Raw genomic sequence first — 21,421 nt, 5'->3', positions numbered from 1 at the left:
CTGGCCTCTCCACTGTTCATCTAGGAGCATTGCTGTGTTAAGTGCTTTGCTCTTGTTATTTTCTTTTCCTTGAATACTCCTCCCCAAGATGACTTCATAGCTCAATCCTTCACTTCCTTTAAGTATTTTTTATTTTTAGTTGTAGATGGATGCAATAACTTTATTTTACTTACTTATATTTATGTGGTGCTGAGGATTGAACTCAGTGCCTTACACATACAAGGTGAGTACTCTACCACTGAGCTGCAACCCCAGTCCTCCTTTAAGTCTTTACTCAGTAAAACATTCTTTGACCATCGTGTTAATCAGCTTTGCATCACTGTGACCAAAATATCTGACAAGAACAACTCAAATGAGATGAAGTTTCTTTTGGCTCACCATTTCTGAGGTTAAGTCCACCTTGGCTAGTTCTATCCCTTTGGGCCCAAGGTGAGGCAGAACATCATTGTGGAAGGGCATGGTGGAAGAAAGCTGCTCAGCAGAAGCCAGGAAGCAGAGAGAAAGGGGGGGCATTGGCTGCAGGGAAGATGCACCCTTCCAGGTCATACCCCCAGTGACCCACCTTCTCCAGCCAGGCCCTATCTTCCCACAGTTACCACCTAGTCCATTCAAACTAGGATGGACTGATTAGGTTACAGTTCTCACAACCCAATAATTTCACCTCTGAATGTTCTTGCATTAACACAGAAGCTTTGGGGGGACATTACCTCATATCCAAATTATGTTAATCTATCTTAGACTAAAGCAGATCCAGATAAAGGATTGTAGTAGAAGTCATTTATTTGAGACATGATCTCCTGGAACAGCAGTAAAGAAATGGGTAGTGAGACAGAGAAAGCAGGGAAATCAATCTGAGCTATATTCATGAGTAGGTTAGTGTCATGTCCCTCGCCCGCAAGAAAGCACGACACAGGAATCTTCCTTCAGCAGTTTAATCAGGACCTTATTATTATATAACCATGGTTTTTCTTCTTCTATCCTTGAGCCGAATTCATACACTTTTATACTCTTGCAATAACCAATCTACTCCTGCCACTTGGCCTATGTTCATAGGTGCTCCCATTTGCAACAGTTGGCTCAACCAAATATGGGCTTGTTTACCTAGAAAGCACTTCAGGAAACCAGCGCCATCTTATCATGGCGGCGAGGCGGCTCGCCACAGCTCCCCCTTCTTTATTTTATGAACACAGGTGAAGGTAGAGGCCCTATCCTACTGTGTAAAAGTGGCAGATAGTGAACGTCAGTCCCAGAGTGGCACCTTCTCCGGGCCTTATAAGTGGCTTGGGACCGTGCCTGTCTTAGGTTGAGGGGTCAGCCCGTATCCTTACCCGTCATCAAAGACCGTAGATCATGCTACAGCTTCTGTCTTAGGTTGGTATACGGCCACCTCCTACATTATCCATCTTTGACTACCGGTCCAGCATACTCAGCCATACTTGAGGGGAACTGCCGGCCTCTAAGGCTGTCATGACTTGTTGAAGGATGATTCGATCTCTCTGTTGGGTGCTCGTAATTGATAAATTAAGCAAATGAGATATAAAACACCTAAAATATTAGTCCTAGGGAGCCAAGGCCTGCCCATTGTTTTACAAAACCTAGAGCAGTAGAGAACCATTTGACCATTTCAGATACAGGTGCCACATTTACCCTGGTGGTATTGACTCTCATAATTTCAGCTCTTAGTTGAGGGGTTAAATTGTCAAACCCATATGACCAAGTACAAGTAAGATAGTGAGAAAGATTTCTAGACAACATAGCTGCATGACTATCATTATAAAAAGTGATAGGGGCAACACAAACTGCTCTTAAAGAAAGAACACATCCCAGACCCATAAGTTCTTGTAACAAGTCCACTTGTTCTTGTAATAAGTCCACTCTTTGATTTACTAGGAGGATGCCTGTTCTTAAATGTTGATTTAAGGTCTCTTGAGTCTGTAAGGCAGTGGCAGTGTTTTCTGCCAAATGATTAACTGTAGTTGTTGTCTGTATTGTAGTTGTCAACGCGGCTGCTGCGGTTGTGGCTGCTGCTGCAGAGGCTGCAATGGCAGTGATCACAGCTGTTGTGATGCCAAAATCTCTTTTGTTTCTTGAGAATAGTACTGGTAGTTCTGTATCTGTAACAGAGACTGGGACTGGTAGGAAGGTAGGAATAGGCATTAAGACTGCTCGTGAGAACCTAGAAGCATTCCAACATTGAGAGAGAAGTTTGGAGAATAGCAGCTTGATAAATACCCTGCTTTAAAACTTGTATACTTGGAAAATATGAATACATTTAATATACAAGGAGTGACCATTTCACAATTACCTTGACACTTTAATCTTACTAAATTTAGTTTTTAAAGAAAAATTTAGACTCTGTAACATAGTACAATACTCTTAACAGTTGTTTAACCATAATTGTATAAACCCCATTTTTAAGACTAATTGTTTTAAAGAATAAAACTTAATAGACACAAAGTTAAGAGTAAATTAGTGTTTCTAAGAAATCCTTGTTATTTTACCATGTCATTTTACCATATAGATTAAACTTTGGCTTATATCAGAACATTAGTATTTCACCTTAGGAAAAACCTTAAATAGCTTTAGCTGTTTCACATACACACAACCAACTTAGTTACACACAGACTTGTTGAAACTTGCCCTTTACTTACACACAGACTTTCTTAGCACTTACTTAGACCCTCATGTATTCCATCACACAGGCAATTTCTTACCCAGAAACATTTTCTTTTCCTTTTTATTAAATATATTTCCAAACCTAGAACCTTTTATTCTCTCTTTCCTATCTGTTGACCCCTTTTTGTTCACATTCTGAAACAACTTTTATGAAATTTTTGAATTTAGATAAATTACACCATTTTAACAAGATAAAATACTTTGTTGTTTATAGTACTCTAACTGAAACACAGTTGAAACCTTTAGAACCCTTTGTATATAGAATTGTACTTGTTAAGACATAACTCTTAGTAACCTTGTTTTTAGTCAAGATATTAGACAAGTGTCCTGAACAGTATTTGCTGTCTCTTTCCTGTTGAAGAAAAGTCCTAGAAACAATTGATATTAGACATTGTTTAACATCAACATTCCATTAGTTTGACCACCTAGAGACTTGCAAGTTATTTTTAAAGACATTTCACTTTTATTAGTTTACTCAATTTAAATTGAACCTTTTTAAATCACGTGAATAAAAGTATTTGGATCCATTTTTAAATTTTAATTTTAGGAGCGCTCAGTTTTGATACAGACAAAACATGATATTAGACAGCACAACATACACATAACACAAAATCAAAGGCCTTGTAACTTTATAGGTGAATCTCCATTGCAATGTAACAGATGTTCAAAAACTCTAGTTGAATAAAAAATAGAACTGATCAAAAAGAAAAAAAAATCATTAGGTATGCAGGATGAAAATTATGAGCTCAAAAATACAGCATTAAAGAAAAACAAAACAAAACAAGAATCCTGGAAAATGAGTTAGTTCTGTGTAGCAGCCCAGGAGTTTAAAACAGACACCTTTTTTTTTTTTTTTTTTTTTTCTTATCTTCAGGTTACCCCCCTTTCCCGCTGAGACTGTTGCAGTTTACATTCCAATGCAGGCTTCAGCAAGGCCAGGCAGGGGGGAGGGAGGATCACCCAGGACTTTTTAACCCTTTTTCTTCATGGTTGAGAAATCAGGTTAGGTTTGAATGCAGAAAATCACAAAACATTATTTCTTACTACTTTTGAGGAATGGAGCTGCTGAGCTCTCTGCCTAGGGGGAGGACTGCTTCAAGGACACGGGTGTTCCCTCCCTAGGTGGCCATGGAGCTGTGTGGAAGGGATCAGGAGGGGGGCCTTTTTCTGTCTCTTGTGATAGTTTCTCTTGATCCAACAAGCCCTTATCTAAAAACCAAGGGGCTTTGTCTTCTACAGTTTTTAAAAACTTCCTAGCTGAGGAAACCTTTAAAGGTGCTTCATTAGCCTTTAATAAAGCCTTTAATAGTCCTTCCATGCGAACTCTAGATACCTCAGAACCCATGATTAATTTGCCCCCTTTCGAGTGCCACTTTCACTTTAATACTTTTAAGGTGGACCGCTTTCCGCTTAGTCCACCCCGAGCCGCGTTTCGCTTAGCTCTGTCTCCGGACTGCCTTTCGCTAGTCCCCGCTCTCTCTCTATCTACAGAGGAGCGTCCCACTATGTGTGGACCCCACTTACCTGTGGTACTTACCGGTGCACCCCCTGACCACTGAAAGTTCTGATTCCCGGGTTTCGGCACCACTTGTCGTGTCCCTCGCCCGCAAGAAAGCACGACACAGGAATCTTCCTTCAGCAGTTTAATCAGGACCTTATTATTATATAACCATGGTTTTTCTTCTTCTATCCTTGAGCCGAATTCATACACTTTTATACTCTTGCAATAACCAATCTACTCCTGCCACTTGGCCTATGTTCATAGGTGCTCCCATTTGCAACAGTTGGCTCAACCAAATATGGGCTTGTTTACCTAGAAAGCACTTCAGGAAACCAGCGCCATCTTATCATGGCGGCAAGGCGGCTCGCCACAGGTTAGTTCTGTAGCCATTGAGGGCTCACATCCTACTGAGAGCTCTGTGTACAGAGCAGACCTCTGAGGATTAATTATTTAACAAGTTTCATTAGACATTGTTGAGGGATGCTGCTAGAAGTGTTCATTCCTGCCACTTCTGGCCTGCCCTGTGTGTGGGTAGAACAGGTATTGATGGTCAGAGAAAGTCTTTAGGAGGAAAATCAGAGATGCTTGCAGAAGAAGGCCTCCAGTGTGTCTCGGAACATTTACTGCCAAGGGGATATGGATGAGATTTGCAGTGTTGCAGCTTTCCCCACCCTCCTTTCCTGCTTGATTTTTATCCCTATGATTTCTAACCCTATATTTACATACATATAATACTTCTTTATTTTGTTTACTTGTCTTTATGATGCATGGATTTTTGTCTTTTTGTTTCACTGCAATATCCCTAGTACCTAACATAGACCTGATTCATGGGAAACAATAAATGCTTATTAACTGAAAAAATTAATGACTGATCAACTTCAGGCCGAATGGGTAGTCCAGGAAATTCTAGAAAAAGAATGAGTTTGCTCTGAGAAAGCACTACATGGGCAAAGGCAGGGTCAGTAGATGGCTCAGCAGGGAGACCATGAGAGCAAACTTCTAGGTTAGGGAAGTTTGAGGATGAGTCATTCTTTTGTTGGAGTAGATAGGTTTTATAATAATAAAAATCGATAGCGGGAATAAGACAAGACAGGTCTTGACCATACAAAACTGCCAGACTGAGGAAATTGAGGTAGTTAACTGGGAGGAGATGAGTGTTTTAAAGCAGAAGAATTTATAACGTGTTTTAAATTAAACTTAGTTTTTATGAAGACTAATCTGAAAGTATCAGGTTATCAGGTGAACAGATTGGGGATTAGGGAATGAAGATGAGTTTAGAAGCTTTTTCAGAGACACAAAGTGGGGTCCAACAGAGTTTTATGGAGTGACCCAAATAGGCTAACTGAATGTTGTAGATAGTGTGGTTCATCTATCGAAATCTGAGGCAGGGGCAACAGAGGAGAGCCTGCATTGACCTTAGAGTCTGGAGTCTGGAATTGGGTGGTACAGTTAATACACAGCAACTTACACACCTGTCCCCACTCAGGGCTCAGACTTGTTTCCATCTTTCTGAGAGTACTCACCAAAATCAGACTGCTGAATTTTGAGCCTCTTCTAGAACTCAGGAAAATTAAGAACCGTGGGCTGGGTACCTTGAGGATCTTAACAAAGATGTGGTTGCTCAAAAGAGAAAAGTGAGAAATTATTAAGATGTTTCAGGGACTGGCTCTGCTTCCCCAAGAAGCACTCACTACTGCTTCTTTCTTCTGCGTGACTCTCGGGATTCGGAGTGTAATGTACAGTGCTGTGAGGAGCACGTGTAAACTTACTAGTGGGAAAATCCTGCCTGGCCCTGGATGAAAACACTGGGAGGCCCATTATTTAGCAAATCAATGAACATCTGAAACCCGCTTGTCTAGTTTGGGGACTGCCTGTTTCAGCTAACAGTTTGGTCAAAATTCATCTCATAATTTTCTTCCTATTAATAATAATAGCTAAAATTTATTGTACTCATTATTTGCTGGTACTATTCTAAACATCTTATTTATATTAGTTCATACAATCTTCACAGCAACCCGTGAAATAGGTGTCTCTACAAATGAGAAAACCTTGACACACAGGCGTTAAGTAATTTACCCAAATGTGGCAGAATGGGATAAAAAACCAAGAAGCCAGCTCCAAAGCCTGAAGCTTAATCATGATGCCTTGTAGTGCAGTGAAGCCCACATTAATACTTAACCTAACAAACTGTTCACTTGCCTTTTATCTTTGGTAATCTTTCTTACTGTATCTTTACAGCAAAGGTGCTAAATGCTAAATGCTGGAGAAATTGAGATGAATACAACACAGCAGCTAGTGTTCGCCATTTTTAGTCAAGTGGCAGAACCAGACATGTGCCTGAATAATTTCACAATATTGTGATCAACTATGATGGTACACGCTGGTTACTATGGGTCAGAGACCTTACTTAGCCTTGTCTACATGATCATGACAGGCTTTTTGGAGGAGATGTGCCCTGACAATTGAGGGAGCACACCAAGTTATTCCAACAAAGCAAAGACTTAATGGCCTAGGGTGTTAGTTAAATTCTAGAAGGTTTTCGTCAGTCTCACTCCTTTTAGCTCTATGACCCACAACTATGTGATTTGGGGCAAATGTTTTAACTTCTCTGAGCTTTAATTCTTCATTGGAAGAAGCAGATAAGATAGTATTTTATAAGGAATAAATGGAATAAAATATAAATTAGAAATACAGCAGAATAGAAAATCAGAATAGGAAACATCTTTGAAGCCAGTGTGCCAAACAAAGATGACTTGAAGTGCAATCAAAAGATAACTTTATATTTATCTCCCACCAAACCTTTGAAGTACGCACAGTACAAAATCCTGCCTTGCCTCTGGACGAAAACTGACAAGCCCATGATTTTTTTCTCTCTCATCTCAAGCCTTACATAACAGATTTGAAGTAACAAACACAATTCAACTCAGAAATTAGAAATCAGTCCCAGATGTGACTTTGAACTGTGACTTGGACACCAGCTCTCCCCCATATCAGGCCTGCTTCACCTGGGAACCTGAAGGGGAAGAGGGAAGGATGGGCGGCTTCCTCCCAGTCTGTCCTCCTGGTGCTGCTCCTGCTCAATTGTTAGGCAGCTTCTGACCCTGTGGGAGGATGGGAATGGAGAGATAAGAAGGGGAAAGGTCCACCTGAACTGGCACCATCACAGACTGGCTTCACATTCTTTGGACCTTCCAGATGTAATAATGTGACTCCCTTATACATGCTCTCCTGACCTCCTTCTGGCAACTTCCAGCTGGTGACTTACATCTCTTTCCGCAGTCCACAGGTATCCAGAATGTACCTCCATGTTCTTCCAGTCCTCTAGGTTGCAGCAGAGATGAGCTCACAACTGCTCATTCCCTCACAGGGTCCATGGCCCATCCACGGAAACATTCCTGCAGCCCTTGCCCTGAACACTCATTGGAGTACTGGTTCAACCCACTGAGCCCTTGCTTTCCCACCACCACTGCCTCCTTTAGATTTCAGACATGTGGTCAACACAAGCGATTTTTGAAACAGTCCACGGAAATCTCCTAAACTTTGTATTTGGCAAACCATATCACACTCAGTTTGGTATTTGACAGCTGAGGAAACAATGCTTCAGTTGAAACTGAGGAAGGAAGTGTGTGATTTTCACCTTCTATTATGTTTAATCCAATCTATCATTGGATTCTGAGAAGACCACCTGGGAAAGGAGACACCACATGGACTAAGCTGAGATCAGTTCCTGGAGTGCCAGGTTGCAGGAGAGAAAGCAGGAAGGTAAGCAAAGACAAGGCCACACAGAATCCTATACCAGAAGCGAGGACAGCCATTGCATGTTTTAAAGGGTCATGACTCACCTCCGGAGAGTGATCACAGTGCTAAAATAAATGAGATTCCTTGAGGGAGAATGTGTAGGAATGCCAGTGGTTTAATGGTCACATCCTGGAAACTCCAGAATTTACTGTCTTTATGGATATTTGCCTTCACCAGGTTACCATCCCTCACCTGCCCACCACATTTTTTTTTTTCAAATTCATTCACACTCCTTTTTCCTTTCTTCATCAATAATCTTAAGGAAATTTTTCTTTTACTTTTTTAAATTTTATGAAAGCTTTTTCTAACTTTTCAAAATTTTTTCTAGTGAGTTCAGGTCTCCCTTAGTCTTTGATAGTATGATTTCTAATTAGAACTTTGCTATTCTATTACTGTATGTGGGGAAAAAAGGGAGTGTTGAGCTAAGTCATTCTTCATATCAGAGAGTAGGCCTGAAGAATATCTTGAAAATGTTAAGAGTATTGTTATAAACTCTCAATTTGAGTGTATGTGTAGAAGACCACACACTCACACACACACACACACACACACACACACACACACACTACACACTCAAGAGTACTCAAATGAACAAAGCACAAAAATGTTTCCTGCATTCATCATGCCGAGCCAAAATCCCTTACATATAATTTTTGGCTAACTTGTGGCATAAATAATTCTCATTGGTTGCTCCAATTTCCAAATTATTTTCTCTTATATTTTTATTAGATAACCCAAGTGTTTATTCAATACTTTTTCTTTTCAGAATTTCTGAAAGGATCACAATATGTACCAGCCCTTCAGCTCAGAAGGGTTATTTCTAGTAGTACTGTATGTCCTCTGAGTATTTCACATAAATTCAAAATAGGAAAGGATGGCAAACACGAAGACTAACTAATGATTGCAAATCTCTACCAAGTAGTTCTTTTTTCTAAGAGCAACAAATACAGATAGGGACCTGGTCAATTGCCTACTTTTCATCTAAGCATATCAGTGCAAGGACCTTACTTTTCTATTATTAATCTGAACAAGCTGGGATGGACTTCATAGCTCAGGGCCTTCTCAAGTTTGACCGGTCTCTATTCTGGCCTTTCTTCACCTCGGCTGGCTCTTCCCTTGCACACATGCTGAGATTTCTCTCAGGGTTACAACCCTTCTTTCCACAAAGGAGATGGCATCTCTACACTGGTATAGGTTTGCTCACATTATCTTCTGGCCTGGAATGTTTCTGGGCAGTTATCTGGTAACTTGGCTATTTAACTTCAAGATTAGTTAAAAAACTTGCTGTCTAGCTGTGATATTGATTCAACTTGTAGTTTGACTTAATTATCCAGTTTAGAATATAGTTTCACAGCAGGAAATTTCACACATCCAAATCCGCAGCTTTGAGAAACCTGATGAAATAATGGCTAGTTTACCCTGAAAAGCTTTGTAATCTAGAAGCCAACTGTCTGAGTAAATGCCATGGTAATTAGATAATTATCTGGGCCCAGTGGTTGCCAGGGCTTTCTGCCAACATCCTCTTTTTCTACTTACTGCAATTTCTGTCCTCACAAACATTCCCCTTCTCAGTTTCTACACTAAAAAATAAAACAAGATCTAGTTCTTTCCTCTGAGAAGGTTAACATCGGGTCTCTGCTTCTTAAATGCATATTTTATAAATCCCTGGCTTTCTTCCTCTTCACTTGTTGCAGTCTCCTTATCATTGGGCTTTGACAGTTTCTGCATTAATAATGGAGTGATCTTATTTAGGGCTACACCCAGACCTCTCCATAATGTTGTACATGGAGCTGCAGTATAGAAAAATAGATGGGACCGAGGTTCCAGTCAACCATGTCAAATGATGTCCACAGAGAATGTCCCTGTTTGAATTATAAATCCCTAGAGTAAGTGCAGAGAGTCCAAACTGGGTCCTATTTGAATCTGGATCTACTACCAATCCACCACAAAATAGAAACTTTTAACTCTTTTCTAGAAACAATTTCCAAAGGACCATTTGATTCATGGTAATTGCCATGTTCCTCAAAAGCAAGACTGCTTATTTTCTTGTCTTCTAAAATTGTTTTATATATGTCACCTATATATAGTTGAACTTTTAAGTGTTGAGTTTTTGGTCATAAAATTAGGAGCCCTAAAATGTATTTCCAATTTAAGTCTAGTTATAGCCAACTGAGGGTTCTTAATCCATTGGTTGTTAGGAAAAAAACAATGATTGTAACTCACTAAAACTTGTTTAAATACCTTAAAAATATTAATAACTTTAGCTCAGTAATTATACTTATTAAATTATCATAAACTAACAATCAAGGAATTAATAAGAATAGCTCCAGGAATGCTATTTATAATCATATAAAAGACAATCTGTTTAGATTTCACAGATCTAGTGACTAGTTAAGAAGACCATGCTATTTCCACATAATGTTCATATTAATAGTGGTGGAACTAAATTAATGGCATGAAAAGATGTGTATGTTAAGTTCAGAAAATTTAAATTCTATTTGAAAAATATAATTCTTTTGTTTCGATGACACACATTCTCATGTGGGGGCGGGGAAACAATCTGGAAGAGTACACCTGGAAGTATCATCAGTGCTTACCTCTGTGTGAATCGTAGGTGATTGCATTTTCTTTCTTTTACTCTCTCGTATCTACTATCTTCAGTTTTCTACAATAAACATGAACTGCTCTCATGATAATAGTTGAATTTTTTTTAAAGTTTGTTCCCAGACTTCAGTGTTCATTTTTAAAGGTACTAGTGTTTGGACTTCGCATGACACCTAAGGATATTTGGGTATTCCTCCCTGTGGCTTGGTGTAAGCTGAGTCACTGTGCAACTGCTGATTGCTAAACAGAAAACCATAAACAGGCACTTGCCAAATATAAACTAAGGACGAGGATTGGCTCTGTCAGCAAATTTGCCAGGTACACTAATTGGCCAAACTAAGCACTGCAATTTGTCTCTAGATAAAATCAAGTGGGAAATTATAAAATATCCACTTAATACGATAGTTTAAACAAACAAATTAGGTTATTTTTTAAAGCTACTTTAGATCCTTGCCTATTTATTATTCAGAGCCCAGTGGAATGATTATAAAAAAAAGACTTATTAATGGCTTCCACAAAAGTAACTATATCATTTAAATTGTAGAAATTCAACTCAGTTTAAATTGTGAAACTTTTATTAATTATGTATGTGCCTAGGGCTGTATTATACACCACAATATATTGAAATAAATAACATAGATGAATATTCATAAACTCATTGTTCTAACATACAGAAAGCTGAATTAGCAAATATCCCTGATATATATAATATAAATAATATATATCATATATACTATGTAATATATATATATACTGTATATACGTATATATATATATATATATATATACTGTATATACCGTATATTGTTTCCTTTGCTCTTCCAACAGTCTTGGTCAGTATTACCCACTTTTTTATGTTGAAATTCATGTATACATACAATGTATACATTATTATATATAATGTTTATATCATATATATTATATATGATATATGACATGTACATTACATATTATATACATTATATATGATATATACATTATATATAATCTATGTTATTGTATATACAATATATATATTATATACAATGGATTTCAACATAAAAAGTGAGTAATACCGACCAAGACTATTAGAAGAGCAAAGGAAACAATCAACAGAGTTAAGAGGCAACCTACAAATTGAAAAAAATTTGCAAATTGTCCATTTGACAAGAGATTAACATAAAGAAACTTAAAATCAATGTAAGGAACTTAAAATCAAATAATTCAATTATAAAATGGACAAAGGATATGAGTAGATATTTCTCAAAAGAAGAAATTCAGGACCTGGAATTGTGGCTCAGTGGTAGAGTACTTGCCTAGCATGTGTGAGGCACTGAGTTTGATTCTCAGTACTGCATAGAAATAAATGAATAAAAATAAAGGTTCATCAACAACTAAAAATATGTATATAAATAATTTTTTAAAAAAAGAAATTCAAATAGCCAGCAAATTTATGAAAAAAATGCCCAATTTCATCAGCCATCAGAGAAATGCAAGTCAAAATCACAATGAGATCTCACCCCATTTAGAATGGTTATTATCAAAAAGGACAAAACACAGCAATAGGGTAATAAAAGGGAACTATCTTATAGTGATGGCAGAAACATAAATTAGTATAGCCATTATGGAGAATAATATGAAAGCTCCACATGAAATTAAAAAATGATCTGTCATATCATCCAGCTATCCTGATTCTGGTATATATCCAAAGGAAAGGATAGCAGCATATCAGATGGACACCTGCCCACCTATGTCTGTTACTACTCTTTCACAAAAGCCAAGATGTGGAATCAACCTAGTTGCCTATCAATGGAAGGATAGATAAAGAAAATGTAATATACAGACACACACAGTGGAATACTATTCAGTTATAAAATAATGCTATCCCATCGTTTGCAGAAAAATGAATGAAACTGGAGGACATTATGTTAAGTAAAACAAGTGAGACACTGAAAGACGAATTCTGCATGTTCTCTCACATGTGGATATTTTTAAAAAGTTGTTGATTGCATAATAGTGATTACTAGAATGGATGAATGAAGGAAGAAATGGAAGATTGGTTAATGGGTACCTAGTCATAGTTAAATAGAAGTAATAAGTTCTAGGGTTCCACAAGCAGCTGGGGGACTACAGTTCACAACAACCTATCGTATATATTTTATAAGTAACTAGAAGAGAGGAGTTTAGAGTCTCCAAGCACAAAGTAATGACAAGGAAATGGAAATGTTAATTACCCCAGTTTGATCTGTACACACACAATACCTTTATTGAAGTATCACACTGTGCTCCATGAATGTGCTAAAATGCAAATTGTCATACATTAAAAAAAATTTTGAAAAAAAAATGTTTCGGGAGATGAAAATGTTAACTGCATTTCCTGAATTGCTCATTATGCATTAGATACATGCATTGAATTATTGCATGGTACCCCATAAATTTGTACAATTAAAATAATAATTTTAAAAGAGTTATGAAAGGTGGGAGATGGAGCATTTAATTCTAACAAAACAGCAGGAAATGTTTCTTGGAGGAAGTAAGATTTGGCTAAAATTAAAACTGTATTAGTCTCCTTTTGGTTGTAGGTAACAAAATTCAAACTAGATTAAGGTTACAATGCAATTTATTAGTTTATATAATAAAAGAATGTTTTTTCTCTAGGCAAGCCTGGATCCAGGGGCTTACATGATGTCATCAGATTTAGTTTTCCTCTGTGTTCACTTTGTAACAGTCAAGTTCTACATAAAGATGACTACTGAAGACAAAACCTTACATACTAACTTGTCCTTTTGGACTGTTTTAACAAAATGCTGTAAATTAGATAGTTTAAACAACAGAAATTTTATTTCTCACCATCCTGCAAGCAAGGAAGTCTAAGATTAAGGTGCCAGTAGATTCAATGTCTGGTCACGGACCACTTCCTAAAAAGCTCTTTTAACTGTGAGCTTACATGGCAAAAGGTGCAAGGGTTTCCCCAACCCCTCCTCAGGCCTCTTTTATAAGGGTCAAGAGAGGTATAAACTAATTGCCACCCAAAGGTTTGAAGGTTTTATAAGGGCAAATCATTCTTGAGCAAACCAAAAAGTTTAGGCTCTGATGTCAAAGTGAGATATTCATGTGAGATTCTTGGGGAGAACAAAATAATTTTGTACCAATAACTATATCTTTAAATTAATGTAATTTTATAGGTATGTTTTCCTTTACTTATACTTTTATATTCAGGAATTTTTGTATGTATATTACTATCAATTCAGTAATTTTAAAAATTCACATTTTAATTGTCAAGGAAAAATTAAATATATTTATAGTAGAACATATGATGTTTGGACATATGTATACATTGTGAAATAGATAAATCAGGCAATTTAGTATATGTATCACCTCACATATTTATCTTTGTATTTGTGGTGAAAATACTTTAAAACTACTTTCAGCAATTTTCAAGCATACAATACATTAACTTCAGTCATTATACTGTACAATAGATCTCGAACATATTCCTCCTATCTAATTAAAATTTTGTCTTTTACTAACATTTCCTCAAAAGCTTCCAACCTCCAGCATCTGATAACTATCATTTTACTCTATTTCTGTAAGTTTGATTACTTCACATTCCACGTATAAGTGAGATTCATGCAGTATTTGTTTTCTATGCCTGGCTTATTTTACTTAAAATAATGTCTTCCAAGTTCATCCATGTTGTCAAAATAACAGGATTTCCTTCTTTTTAAGGGCTGAATACTATATATATATACCATGTATTCTCTGTTCATTCATTCACTGGATGGACTTATAGTGATTTCATACCTTGGCTATTGTAAATAATGCTACAATAAACATGAGAGTACAATAAACATGATTTAATTCTTTGGCTATTGATTCAGTAGAGGAATTGCTGGATCATATAGCAGTTCTATTTTTGATTTTTGATGAATCTTCCTTCTGTTCTCCACAATGACTACACTAATTTACACTTCCACCTCTAGTGTACAAGGGTGTTCTTTTCACCACGTCCTTGTCCTTTTTATAATAGCAATTCTAACAGATGCGAAGTGCTATCTTACTGTGCTTTTAATTTGCATTTTCCAGATGATTTATGTTGAGTATTTCTTCATATTCTTATATGCTATTGTATGTTTTCTTTTGAGAGATGTCTACTCAGGTCCTTTGTCCATTTTTCTTACTTTTGATATGGTTGAGGCCTTGTATATTTTAGACAAAAACCCCTATGGGATGTAGGATTGGCATATATATTCTTCCATTCTGTAGGTTGTATCTTTATTGTGATGATTATTTTCTTTGTTCTACAGAAGTTTTTTAGTTTTTTTTGTTTTGTTTTGTTTTTTGTTTTGGTACCAGAGATTGAACTCAGGGGCACTCACTGAGCCACATCCCCAGCCCTATTTTGTTGTATTTTATTTAGAGATAGGGTATCACTGAATTGCTTAGTGCCTCACTTTTACTGAGGCTGGCTTTGAACTCACCAACCTCCTGTCTCAACCTCCTAAGTCTCTGGGATTACAGGCATGTGCCACACCACCTGGCTTGGTTTAAAAAAAAAAAAAAAAAAAAATATATATATATATATATATATATATACTTATACATATAATATATACATATATATATATATATTTAGTTGTAGATGGACACAATACCTTTATTTTGTTTATTTAGTTTTTATGTGGTGCCAGGGATCGAATCCAGTGTCTCACATGTGCTAGGTGAGTGGTCTACCACTGGCTACAATCCTAGCCAGAAACCTTTTAGCCAGAAACCTTTTAGTTTGATGTGATCCAATTTGTTTATTTTTACTTTTGTGGTCTATGTTTTTGGGGTCTATCCAGAAACATCAGACAGGCACAGTGGCATACACCTGTAATCCCAGTGGCTTAGGAAGCTGAGGCAGGAGAATCAAAAGTTCAAAGCTAGACATAGCAACTGGGTGAGGCCCTAAGCAACTTAGCAAGACCCTGTCTCAAAAACTAAAAAGGGGCTGGGGATGTTACTCAGTGGTTAAATGCCTCTGGGTTCAACCTCTTGTACCAAGAATGTATATGTATATATCATTGCTCAGACAATATTACAGAGCTCTTCCTGTTTTTTATTCCCCCCAGTAATTTTACCATTTTAGGTCCTACATATAAACTTTTAATCCATTTTTAGTTGATTCTAGTATGTAATGTTAGAAAAAGGTCCAATTTCACTCTTCTGCATATGGACAGACAGTTTTCTCACAATTTATTGAAGAGACTGTCCTTTTCTCATTGTGTGTCCTTGGCAGCTTTGTTGAAAATCAATGGAGCATAAGTGTGTAGATTTACTTTTGGGCTTTTAATTCGGTCCCACTAATCTATAGTTCTAGATTTATGCTAGTGCCATGCTGGTTTGATTACTAGAGCTTTACAGTAGTTTTCTAAATCACTGACAACTCTAAAATATTGATGAAAAAATTTGAAGAAGTCTCAGAAAAAAGGGATGATATCAAGTGTTTTTGAACTGGGAAAATAATATTTATTAAAATGTCCATATGACCAAAAACACCCTACAGATCCAATGCCATTTCTGTCAAAATTTTGAAGACATTTTTCAAAGAAATAGGAAAAAAGTTCTAGAATTTTTATGGAACTACAAATACTCTGAAGAGCCAGAACAACCCTGAGCAAAAAGAACAAAGCTGGAGGCATCTTGCCACCTGATTTTAAAATCTAGTCATTATTTAAATGTAATGAAAACTTGTCACTGACAGTACATTTCATGATGAATACTTTTGCAAAGCAACTAATTAAGTTTTCAATGTCAACACTGACCTTCAACTTTTTTGTTTTGTAAAGTCTGAATTACTATATATTGATTTGGTTTAGAATAGTGTATATTTACACTAAGTCCTTTTCAAAAACTAACTTTTAATCCATTTAAAATATAATTCAACTTTAAGCTCTTAGAGCATTGCTTGTTTCTCGTAAATGATTAATAAATATATATGTGGACATTTCCTTGAGTTTATGTCAGTAATCATAAAATCATCTGTCAGTTTTAAAAGCCTATTTGGACCAGATTTTTGTTTGTTCGTTGGCACAGCAGTGACTGGATGTGAATTCATTTTATGATTCACAGAATCCCCATGGGCCCATGGTGATATGATTGAAACCAGGCCAATTGATGTTTTAATCTTTTCTGTCCTTCAGGAAGAAATGGAATTAAAACTTACATTTTTGTTATTTAGTATTTGTTGCACTGAGCTAAGATTATAGATAGGATGTAGAATTAGATTCATGCTAAATGGATTTATAATCCAAATTAGATATGCAGGATAGTGACCTTGGGAAATAAATTTGAGGAAGTGACAACTTGGCAAGAAACTTAGCAACAAACCAAAACAGTCTAAGTAGGGATGGCAAAGTGTATGCTGGGAGTGGATTAAGGAATAGAAATAAAGGAATATTTTCTGTCCTAACTCTGTCTTGAACTTCTTGCATAATTTTGAGCATGGCACCTCTCTTGGCTCTGCCCTAGTTTTCCTATCTTCAAACTGGTTCACACTCTCTAGAGAAGCTGGAATAATAGGTGAAATAATAAATATCAAGCACCTCAAATTCACAGAATAAAGTGTCCACAACAAAATGAAATAATAGGGATATGTTATATGAACCACATCTAATCTTTTATCTTATAAAGCAAGTAAATTAGAGGATAAAATTTCACACTTGGAAGGATTCATTTCAGAAACGATTTGAAGAAATAAAGAGCCAGTACATTTAAAACAAATCAATGTACAAAAACTTAATTCCTACACAAGTTTTGGAAAACATATCTGGCTCTATGCAAAGTTATACCCTTGTGAATTTAATTACTACCCAACAAAGAAGGCAACTTTTTCAGCGTGTTAAAACAGTTGTATATGCAGAGATATGTGACTTCTGAACAATTGATAATAAATTACTATTAAATGTTAAGTTAATGATTATCATTAAATTAAAATAAAATCAAGTTATCATTAAATGATAATTTCATAAGTGGTAATTAACAAGAGTCATATAACCATCATATGCCTTTAGATATATTGTATAATTTTAAATATACTTCCTAATGTAGAAACCGTAAGTACTGAATATCCCTAGATTTCGGACAAGAGTTATGTGCTCTTTCCTATTAAAGTGAATGCTTAGTTGAAGGATCATTTGTGGAGACACTGAAGTAAGAACCCTAAGAGTCAATAGTGATCACAATGTATTGATTAGATACAGATAATTTCAGAATACATAAAATAGTGAAAAAATAAATTGTCTAATCCAATATTGAAATAAATCCTTCCACACAGTTATATGGGTTTAATTAAAAATGAGACTGGGAGCTATCTTCAGGTCAGGGTTGATGATAGGAAAGTGAGGAATTTCCCAAGATGGTTAAAAGAAATGTTGTGTATAGCATGACCATATTGCATAAGAAATAACTGACACAGTCACCATGTTTTTAAAAGGTGGTATGTGAAGTCAGGCTTCTAATTTCAATGACAGAATATTCTCACCAAAATAATATGTGCCCAATATGAAGAACAATTGATGGGCCAATGTCAAAAAGGGATGGAATAAAAAGAAAAATGAATAGACTGCTTCCTTCAGTGAGAAATAAAAAGTCCAGTGGTTCATTTTCAGAATACAGTATTTGGCCATAAGGGTAAAATTGGGGCGTAAAGAAGGCAGTCATGGGGAAAATAGAACAGAATGGAAAGTTACAAGCAGTAACTCACACAATAGCACCATAGCCTATGGAGTGGCAAATCCAAAGTCCACACACCAGAACAGCACCTTGGCAAACAGAAGGTGGGGTAATGGGTCAGTCTGATCAATAGAGATAGAAATCTCTCTGTTAAGAAATAGTACTTAGGTAAAGAAGTAAGATCTGTGTACAGGTCAAAATTCACTCCAAGAAGACCTTCCCACCACAAGAGAACAAAGGGAGGTGGGAACAACTAAAGATATATTTCTTTAAACAACCCAATAGGAGACTGTAAAACCAAGGTGACATTTGGGAAGACTGTGCACCCCATAGAACTCGGCTAATGAGGAAGTGAGGGGATGAATGTTATAGCACTGAGATAAAATGCTGATTGTAACCATTTTGAAGACCTCTGACTACCAGGCACTTGATCTTGCAAGGTTGTCATTAAAGTTTTGCTTTTTTTTTGCTGCACATTGTGTCTCAGCCCATTATTCGGATAGGTGAATGTGTTTCTCACACTTCCTTCCCTCAAATAGACTTAACACTCCTGAGAAAGTTATTCTGAAAACATGGGAAAGAGGCAGCAGTTGTTGGTCTTTGGCTCCAGAATTCCTCCAGGTCTTGATCTTATATGTCTTGTTCCCAATTTCCCTTAATTCATTGGTTCCTTTTCCTGAACTGGACTCTCTGATTATCGATGACTGGGTTGATCACTGATGACCTCAGGAACACTAAGTTATGGGTAAACAGCACCTACTCCTGTTTCCTGCTGTGGCCTAGTGGAGCCTGCCCCTATCTAGTCGTGCCCTGAATAAGTACTATTTGATTATAAAAGGAAATCTGACTCAAGGGATAATTTTGAATTAGATCCATCAATCAGAGTATATATCTCACCACACTGAAATGGCAGAGGATAGTTGACCATCCCTCTATTAATCACCTACTACCTGTGACAGAGTCTGCCTTCTATTCTAATTCGCAGTCACTAGAAGGTGCTCAGGAAATATTTGATGAAAGAATGGATAAATTAATAATTATCCATTATTATAAGTACTGCCTATAAGACCTAAGAATGTTACACTAATCTAAAGAATTATTTTGAGGGTGTGCATGAAATTATATGATAAATCTTAAGTGGTCTATGTTTGATGAATATTTCCATTCACATTTATTTCAAAGAAAAAGAGCAAGAAGCAAACCAGTTCATCTATTTGCCATCACTTTTAGAATATCTGTGGTTTAAAAACAACTCTGAAAATAGTTACTTGACAAGGATAAGATTTGACTTCTGCTGTGAAAGCAGCAAAATATTCTTTTTTTTTCAGAAACATAATTCAAAATATTCTAATTAATACACACTAGGATATATCTTCATAAAGGGCAATAATTAAGAATACTAGTTAGGACTCAATCTTCTTTCCGTTCTGGTTCTTATCAGACTGTATAGTTGTACTCTCAACTTTACAAACTTACAGAAAAAGACAAAAGTAACATATACCATCCTAATATCCTGGATGAAAAACTCCACATCTCCTCTAGAAAGTCTAAATTTGTAATGTTTACAGAAATGGTTGGTGGACGCTGCCTGTACTGGCAAATTAAATGCTTACTGTTTATAGGAGAAAGCATCCTATATATAGGGCTTCTCTTTCTATCAGCTGGTGCTCAATGTTTGTGTTTCTTCAGATTGACAGGCTGGACGTGGAGAGTTTGTTTAGCAACATTGAATCTGTGCATCAGATATCAGCCAAGCTGCTGTCCTTGTTGGAAGAGGCCACAACTGATGTGGAACCGGCCACACAAGTAATCGGTATGTTTATTCTCTTCTCAGGTTCTATGATACAACAGGAAATAATATTTTAATAACCTCACGGTACTTTAGTTTTATGTTTATAACTCACAAAGCTTCCCAGGAGATATATAAATGCTAAATCCATCTTCAGGCTCATTGTAATTACACAAACTCTCTATTTATTTTCAAACAGGTTTATATCCATTTGCTAAAGTCCCTCAGTAGCACTAAGCATACAGTTTGCTTTTTAATTTCCAGTCTTTCAACCTCTTTGCCTTCCAGATGTTCTTTCATTTTGTTTTATGGCTAACACTTACTTGATCCTTAAAGAATTAAATCTTTTAATAGCTTTACTGGTTTTAGTTACCCTGATTTCAGATCTTATGCCTATGAATTGAATTTTTTAAATTGTAAATCTCTTGCATGGGAAGTTTATATGCTTTATAAAAATATTATGCAGATTCTGTTTTCTCAGTTCTTTTCATTTTTACCCTCAAATAATCTTAGGTATATTTATTTTCTTACTTTGGTAAGATCTTCAAAAATAACTATAAGCTTATTTGAATTTTGAGCCAAATTTCAATTCTGTCCCTTTTTAGGGCATTCCCAAGAACTCCTTGAAGTTCTTGGTTTGTATATCTGAGGCATCATGCACATAGTACCATTTAGGCTAGGAATTCTTTCAAAAAACTAACATTTTTTTCTATTTCATACATAATATATGATATACACTCAATACAAAAATATCAAAACTTTTGAGGAGTACCTAAGGTAAGGATGAAAGTTCTCTTTATACACCCCTCCAAAGCCACTGTCTTCCCCAAAAGTGACCATTGCTATCAGTTTGATGTGGATCCTTTCTTTGAAATACACAGATGTAGACACAAACCTACAACTTATATTTTTATTGACTGTATCCCTTTTGTTACTAGAAATAAAAGTTATAAAAATGGCTTGAAATCGGTCCTTTTTAGTATTTTTGGAGGCCCAAGGTTTAATAAGCAAGGTTGATCTTATGAAAAGGTGGAAGAAATGCCTTTGCTATTTGTGGCATTTGTAAAGACTAAAAGGCCAGCCCATAGGTTTAAATTCAAATACTTCCCTGTGGTTAAACATTCCCCAATAAATTGTAAAGCATTTTCTAACAGAAAACTGTACATGTTAACATGTTAGTATGGATTCGTTAGCCACTGACTTACGATTTCACCCAGTGAAAAATCATGTTTAAAGAATAAGATGCTGTATAGTATTGTCAGGTGTTGAGAGATGAAAAAGATCATCTCTCCTTCAAAACCTTGCAGTAAAGCTCTTCTTGAGTTAAAGGTATATGTATAATGTCAAGGAGAATGGGG

The 21,421-nt window shown here is 36.3% G+C and overlaps 1 protein-coding gene across 1 annotated transcript in view; it reads left to right on the top strand.

The window, feature by feature from the left end:
- Arhgef38 (Rho guanine nucleotide exchange factor 38) overlaps positions 1-21,421 on the top strand; it is a 173,446-nt gene that overhangs the window by 61,618 nt on the left and 90,407 nt on the right. The window contains exon 3 of the mRNA XM_047567348.1: positions 19,964-20,087. Coding sequence (XP_047423304.1) covers positions 19,964-20,087 — 124 coding nt within the window. The remainder of the gene's footprint in view (positions 1-19,963; positions 20,088-21,421) is intronic.

Source organism: Sciurus carolinensis, chromosome 10, assembly GCF_902686445.1.
Source record: "Sciurus carolinensis chromosome 10, mSciCar1.2, whole genome shotgun sequence".
Taxonomy (NCBI): Eukaryota; Metazoa; Chordata; class Mammalia; order Rodentia; family Sciuridae; genus Sciurus; species Sciurus carolinensis.
The sequence above is the reverse complement of the archived record's forward strand: the minus strand, read 5'-3'. Positions and strand labels throughout refer to the sequence as shown.